The sequence below is a fragment of the Boleophthalmus pectinirostris genome, unplaced genomic scaffold (assembly GCF_026225935.1).
Source record: "Boleophthalmus pectinirostris isolate CB_2022bp ecotype Guang Dong unplaced genomic scaffold, ASM2622593v1 HiC_scaffold_22, whole genome shotgun sequence".
Lineage (NCBI taxonomy): Eukaryota > Metazoa > Chordata > Actinopteri > Gobiiformes > Gobiidae > Boleophthalmus > Boleophthalmus pectinirostris.
Window position 1 is genome coordinate 22,257,884 of NW_026571190.1, and position 7,815 is coordinate 22,265,698.

A 7,815-nucleotide genomic window follows, 5' to 3' on the forward strand; every position below is an offset into this window, starting at 1 on the left:
ACCTACGGCCGAGCAAAACCAGAGCAAAACAACGCGACAGGAACAGCCAAAGCAGGCTGAAAGCACGATAACAGCAACTCAATCAACTTCAACGAATTAGTTTTTTTTTTTTTTAATAGAACGAGTTAATTATGAACTTACATTAAGTAAACTACTTTTAACAATTTTGATTCAAATAGGACTCAAGTATAGGGATTAGTTTAGTTACCTTGAATAACACTATTTAGACAAAATTAAGAGCCACACAATTGCATGCAAAGGACCAAACAAAGTAAACCAAAACATTCAACACACGGGTGAGCAAACATATGCAAAAGTCACAATACTTCGACAATTTACAGCAAATGGCAAAACAGAAAACATTATAACTGGTCTAAGTTTCCAAGGAATAGTAGTAATTACCTTTTTTTTTTAAATAGAACATTAAATTTACAAACAAGTAGCTGCTTATCAGTAAAATGTAGGTCTGAATATTTTGAACTGTAAATAAATCCTAAGCTGCCATGGTCAATTCTCCGCCAATACCAGCCATGACAGTATGAATCCACAGGTCTCTGTCCCCCGCTGTTGTGTCCACCAGGTACACAGTGAGCCTGCGCTCCCACGGTGCCGCCCTAATGTCTGGAGCCTCCTGGACACTCTCCACCTGAGCAACCAGTGCACGCTTCTCCACATGATTTCTGAAAACCATGGACGCCTCTTCAGACCACTGGAGCTGTGACAACCCTGAAGAAAAGAAAATGTATCACAAACAAGGGATGCTTTGGGCCTGGCATACATTTGAGATCCAGTAAAATGAATTGTGATTAAACCGACCTGCCAGTTGAGCTGTTATGGCTTGAAAAGGCAGCTGTCGAAATTCTTCAATCAGAGGTTGAATTGCTGTGCTTCGGACCAACTCATGTTTACCGTGGTCCAACTCATAGATGGAAATCAGCCCGTTTGATAAAATTCCTTTGACAAGCACTCGATGCCAGCTTTAAGGAAAGCAACAAATGTATGTATAAATGTGTGTTTTTCTGTAATGTCAGTATCAAGTGGATAACTGCAATTAACTTACTTTTTGTTAATTTTAGCAGCATAGACCTCTCCTTTCTCAATTTCTGTCTGTGAGCTAGTCTTGGATTTGTTGTAGTAAAGAACCATTTCACCCATCAGCACCACAAGTTTGTGCAGATACTGCCATGGCTGCAGCACAAAGTAACCTGGGTGACAGGCCACAGGCACAAACACATCCATGTTTTGACCACACTAAAAAAAAAGTTTAGCTTGTATTTATACACGTATGCACATTATTCTGTGTACTAAAATGTATCTGTTACCTGGGGAAGGTCCAACAGTGGAGGCATTGACAGGAAGTCTGTTTTGGAACTTGTATACTTTACAGACAGATCCTCTTTTTCTAATCCAGTTGTCGTTTGGTGGGCATTAGCTAAAGCAGGTGAACTGCTGAGAGTCCATCTCTCCACAAGTGCACTCAGCCCTACATGTATATAAAAAAGCTTGACTGATTGACTAAGGTTATTTTCACACCACAGCTAGCTATGTCAATGTAAAATGGCATTAGATTTGAGGGCAGTGCGCTTGGGCCGATGTGAACCCAACACTGAAACGGCCGCTCCAAGAGCACTTGAAACAGGTGTTTACAGAGCAGCTCCTCACGTAATCTGTAGTGGGGCGGGGCGAGTGTTGCATGAAAGACTGAATTGACATACACATTTCGTGGTGCAAGTGAAACTGCTTTGAATGAATATTTGCATGAACAGTCAATGCAAAGTTAGCAATTTGACACATTTGTCTGACAAAGCAATTTGGATCAACTTAATACCAGCGACAGTTCTCCCTGTTGAACAGGTGAGCTGGGGTCTGTCCGCATTTAGACACAGGTGGAGGAAAAAAAAAAAAAAAAAAGACCTCCACATATAGCACCAGTGAAATGAGTATATGTATTCACAGGGCTCTGTTTGCTTGAAGCTTGTTGTCATGGAAATAAATTTGGCAGTCAGCTGATGGTCTCTGTGGCTTATGGTGCATGTTTGGGGTGAATGACACATGGTCAAAGTGAAAAATGACTGACCCAAAAGTGAAGTAAACAGAACTAAGTCTAGTGTGCACTGGGACTACATAGCAGAATGCAGTAATGAGTGAAAACAAACCAAAACATTACCTTTGTCTGTCTTGCAGTTGTTTATCTGTTTCATCAGAAGCCTCTGCCAGAACTCTGACAGGGCGATCTGATTGTTGACACTGTTTTTTAAACCATCTCCAAGGAACAGGTGCATGTAGACAAGTCTGTTTCCATTATGATAACCTAATTTGCGGATCTAAATGTGAAGTAGTAGTCAATAAAGATAACTCTGTAGTATAATTATACATCGCCATACCGTCATTTTAGCAGCTTCGGCACCAAGAACCATTTCCTTTATCCATTTGACAGCCTCTGGATTCCAGCCTCCCTCTGGCACTTGAACATCCTCAAGGCTACATTTGATGGCCTAAAGACCACAAAGTGTCTCATTTTACTGTCTAATGCTAATTAGACAAGGAATGTAACAGTTTCGGTTCATAGATTCAGTGTTAAATCAGCGTCATTTACTTAAAAGCCCTCCTAGTCTTTTCACTGCTATTGGCATGTTTCCTACAGATGACATTTGTGTGTTGGATGTAATTTAACCAAGAATTGTGCAGATAATTGTGTAACATTCTACTATTCAGCTTAATCAGTGTTTTTTAACTCTTGTACTTCAAGCTTTATGTTATGCAGTTACACTCCTGTCACCTCTGTACTTTATCACCATTTTTAGTGCTGATTAAGGAGATGTTTCAACAAACCTGAGGTGGGATGATGATCAAGTCTTTGAGTAAAGGTGTGGGGATCTCTCTAAGCTCAGTCACTTCAATTGTAACAGTCACTCCAAAGTCAATGAATAGAACCTCTAGAACCCTGTTGCCATAAATATTGGTGACCTAAATAGAAACATTTCACATAACCTTTTGTTAAAAGATTATTGCAGAATTTACTTTTTTTTTTTAAACAAAAAATGCTCAATACCTCTACTCTTGACCATTTCCCTTTGTAACTTGCAAGACATAGCTTTCCAGTGAATGGTCTGGAGACCAGAGATTCTGTTGTTACCTAAAAAAAAAAAAGCAGATACATAGGAAAAGTATAGTGGATTTTTAGAGGCATCTACCTGAATTTTGAAGAAAGCTTCAGTTTCCTCCAGTAACTTAGTGAGCCTGGCCATTCCTCTGGATGGTAGCTTGCAGTAGATAATGCCATCAGCACATACATTTGTGACACTCACATCCTGATATGTGTCATTTATCTGGGGATGAACACTTGGTATAGTAAATACATTACAAATTATTTTAATTCAGTTTTGTTAAGTGCACTTTTGATGCTAACAGTGAGAGGGTTGTTCATGGTCTCGTCCTGCAGAGCTTTCAGACAGCTCGAATTTATGTTGATGTCTTCATCCTGTGAAGTGTCATACAACACCACAAGAGGAGTTTTATCGTGTTGACAGGGTTCCAGTGTCTCCATCAGAAGAATCTTTCCAATGGCCAGTGTCTCCAGGCTGGAGCACTGAAGGGTGTGAGCTAAAATGTTCAAGACCTAGAAAGACATTTACTTCAGTGTTTTTCACGGCAGTTTGAAAATTGCACTGATGCTTACCTGCCAATTTAACATTGATAGCTTGAAATGGCAGAGAGACAAAGTCTTGATGTAGCTCGCGGAGATAATGTGTGCTAGTCTCTAACGAGCAGCCATAGTCCAAATAATACACCTAAAATAAAAAATACAACGTTTTAGAAATGAATGTAACATACCATCAAATACTGACCTCGCTAAACTCACCTTAACCTTTTGTGGATTTATGACCTCCATGACCTGTGCTCTGGCCACTTCATCATCATCTTCTCCTTTAATGGCTACAAGCTGCCCAATCATTACCTTATTCAGAGAGTAGCCAGTCAATCTTTCACCATAAAAGCTGCGCATTGCTTCCTCCATGGCTTCCTGGGCATTTGAGTAGTTTTTGCCAACATATCTGAAGAAAGGCATTTTTGAGTGCATGCTCTATAAGTGGAATTTTCAATTTGGTCTAGCAACTTATTTTGATCACTGCATTATAAACTTGTTACAACTGATTTATAGACCAACTGCAGAGGGACATGAAAGTGTATGGATTTATATTCTCTGGCTCTGTCATTATAAACTCTCAGTATTAATTTACATTCTACATATAATCTATGGCTGTCAATGTTAACTGTGATTTATCTTAATGTTTTAAATTATTGACAGCATTAGTTAATACTATTACATTATTAACTAAAAAGTGTTTGAGTTCCTAATTTATAACGAGTATAAATAAGCTGTATCCATTATTTTCTACCTGACAGTAACAGCATTGCTGCCTTTGGCATCAGTAATGAGAACTGATGGGTACTGCTCTGAGGGAAAAGTCAAACGTGGAGGAGCGATGGATCCCACAACCTCCAAGCCTGAAGGGAGAGGGTGGGCTTGCTCTTCTGGGGTCTGCAATTCATCTCGGGCAGAGTAATACAAGATTGCCTAGTACCAAAATAAAAAATAGAAGTGGTTATATACAAGTGATATGAGTGGAACCTGATTTTATCATATTTAAAATTTTACCTTCTTCTTGTCATTGGGAAAAGGGTACTCCACACTGCAGATGTCCAGCCAGAGAGACAAGTCATCAAGAGCATGTTCAGGGAGTGGCATTTTGTATGTGTCTTCAAAGAGCTTTGGCACAGCCTGAACCCAAAGACCACTGCTATACTTGAAGAGAAGTTCCTTTACTTTTTGTCGTACATCTTCTGAAATTGTGCTTGCAGAAGCTACTTGGGGAGTCTGAGGTGGTGGATCTGACTTTGTGTTGAAAGTAGCCTTCAAGAGAGAGAGGATGCCAGGACTAGGTTGGACCAAAGGAGTTGGGCTGGGAGGTGAAGGCCGGGTCCATGAGATTTGGCCAAGAGTTTTAGGTGGAAGATTAGAACAATCCCCCGCACCAGAGTTGATAAATTGAGGAGCCAATGCTGGATTCGGAGGACTGCGTAAACCGACATCATGCAAACCTTCTCTACTGGCCACAGGAGGAAAAACAAAGGTGGGTTTTGCCATATTAATTTTGGGAACAGGCGCTGGAGGCTTCTCTGGAGTTGAAGCATGGGATGAAAGAGGTGTGGAAACTGGGCTTTTGGGTGATACAATTGGAGCATTGGTATTTCTGCATGTTGTAGAAGGAGGTAGTGGGGGGTATATCAAACGATCAGCTCTGTTGTTGACTGAAGGTTTCTCAAGCTGTTGATAAGGGTATATATATATATATATAGATATATAGATAGATAGATAGATATATATATATATATATGTGTGTAAACTGTTATTTTAAAACCTGTGACACTATACTACTACTGAGCTATATTGCAGACTTACTGAGCAAATGTGTGTCCACTTTTCCAGCTCCAGAAGGGTCTTGGGATGGGGAGCCTGATTAAAGATTTTATTGTAGACTGCTTCTAATTTGGACATCCACAGTCCACTGCTATATTTGTTCAAGACTTGAGAGAGTCTGCTCTGCTCCCGCTCCAAGTTAAAATCATTTGGCTGCATGAAGAGATAGTATTTATTATTTAAATGCTTCTTTCAGTGGGAACATTATTTTTCTCTGTTTCTTACATTTATTTCAACAATGTAGTCTTTGTTGACTTGTGTTGTTGAGGTAATTTCCTGAGTGGGAGATTTGACTTCAGAAAAGACAAACAAATAATGGTTTTACAATACAATACAAAAAAATTAACTTAAATGTGTATAAAAGAACTTAGCAACCTGGGGGCCTTTCGTTTACTTGAAAGCCGTTTACTGTGCTGAAAAGGTGATTATGTGTTACATACTAGTTTTATATGCATTTCATTTAAAGTTACCTGTGAAAGTAATATGTCAGTAACTCACTTGTCCATTGAATAATTTGCTCTGACTAGTTGTTCAACAACTGGAGGTCTCTGGTGCACAGGGAAGACTGAGCTCCACCGAGGGTCCTGCTTTCTATCATTAATAGAGTAAGAAAATTTTTTTATAATATGATATGATATATATATATATATGATATATATATATATATATATATATAATATATATATATATATATATATATATATATCATATATATATATATATATATATATATATATCATATTTATTTATTTATATTTATATAAAAAAACAAAACAATCCCTCCACTCAACCTGACATCTCCCGACGTGCTGAAGCCTCCATAACCTTGAGCTGGCCGTCGGTTACTGGTCCAGTTGGATGGCTGCCGAAGAGATGTCTTGGGTTTCACTAAACAATCACAATCAGGTCAGGGTCATTCATTTGATATATTATTTAAGATTACTTAAAATTATATATACCACAGCATAAAGTGCAGAACATCCAGAGAGTAAACACTGCTAACAGACTACCTACCATTGAGGGCGTAAGGGTTAGAAGGTTTAAATCTCATCTTGCAGTTGACAACTTGAGATCGTCCAGCTTTTTTGGAATTTTTTTGCCGTGCCACCAATTCAGCAATATGTGCAGTTTCTTTGCACACAGTTGCAAAACATACAAGCTACAAAATATGTATACATTTTAATATATTTTGTGTTAATATGCATTTCGTTATTTAGTCTTCTTGATCAAGTAAAGCCCTCACAAAGTCCTGACGAGACTCCAGGCGGACTACAGATGGGATGCTGCGGAGATAGTCCTCCAGGTTGGAGAAGCCCAGTCTTTTCAGAGGGATGGTCTCCCCACAGAGTGACCTGTACTCTTCCTGCAGGCTGTTGATGGCCACACCGTTTTTACTGGACTGCAGCACAGACCTCAGCAGTTTCTTTACGGATTCACTGTCCGCCATACTAAAAACACTTATGTTAAAATGACACAAAATACGTTTTTATGAGGGAGAAAAACACGTTATTTTTCAAAAGGCTTAAATAGATTTTACACATTATGGAAATAATTTATTTGTATAAGCAAGGTGTTGTTTAGCATTGCCATGAGTAACGTTAGTACATAAAAAGCACACTAGCATAGGTATGCTAAGGCTATCTTCGCTGCCGTTGACACGCGGTACGGTTTGATCGGCACTTTCAATGCACATCACCAAGCTCATAAAACAATAGATGGAGAAAACAGTTAAATTAAAATTTATGAATTCAAAGTTTTAGATCAAAGAAGATAACAGCAAAAGACTCTCACCTAAAATGATGTTGATATCGCGCCACCCGCTCGAGTTGAGTCGGAGTTCAGACCGCGTTCATTTGACATCGGAAGGACTAGGGAGGGGTACGTGAGCACGTGATCACCCAGAGACTTATTCATTGTATTTCTAATTTGACCAAAAATATAGCAAAAATGATTCTAATCGTATAATTTCAAGTGACCTTCTAATCATATCACCATGTAATTTTGAAACTGCTAAATATATGAGATATGTTTGTGTACTGACAACTGACCTGTGGGTGCTGCTGGAGACAAACAGGGTCAACAACATGCAACATGTCAATCATCTGTAAATCGAAAAGTTATGGTTTTCAAGATGTTTTTTGTAACAGTAAAGGAATTGTAGGGTAGGCAAAACAATACTTTCAAGCTGTATAAATGCATATAAACAGGATACATTTCTATTTTTTATTGAAAGTCTTTAGCCATTTGACCATGAACTGGAGGCTATATATGGCATAGGTCCTGAAAGGTTCTATATTAATTCAATGCATTATTATTATTATTATTATTATTTG

The 7,815-nt window shown here is 38.6% G+C and overlaps 1 protein-coding gene across 1 annotated transcript; it reads right to left on the minus strand.

The window, feature by feature from the left end:
- Window positions 1–96: 96 nt before the first annotated feature.
- On the minus strand, window positions 97–7,732 carry tdrd7a (tudor domain containing 7 a). Its single transcript, XM_020931307.2, is given in 24 exon segments — window positions 97–726; window positions 817–977; window positions 1,061–1,251; window positions 1,323–1,483; window positions 2,168–2,324; window positions 2,385–2,495; window positions 2,833–2,967; window positions 3,053–3,136; window positions 3,195–3,329; window positions 3,410–3,581; window positions 3,583–3,619; window positions 3,680–3,791; window positions 3,863–4,055; window positions 4,401–4,579; window positions 4,661–5,329; window positions 5,465–5,635; window positions 5,708–5,775; window positions 5,858–5,895; window positions 5,981–6,073; window positions 6,274–6,370; window positions 6,497–6,641; window positions 6,726–6,939; window positions 7,274–7,403; window positions 7,531–7,732. Coding segments are annotated over 22 exon segments (3,546 nt in total). The 5' UTR covers window positions 6,930–6,939; window positions 7,274–7,403; window positions 7,531–7,732; the 3' UTR covers window positions 97–493.
- Window positions 7,733–7,815: the final 83 nt, after the last annotated feature.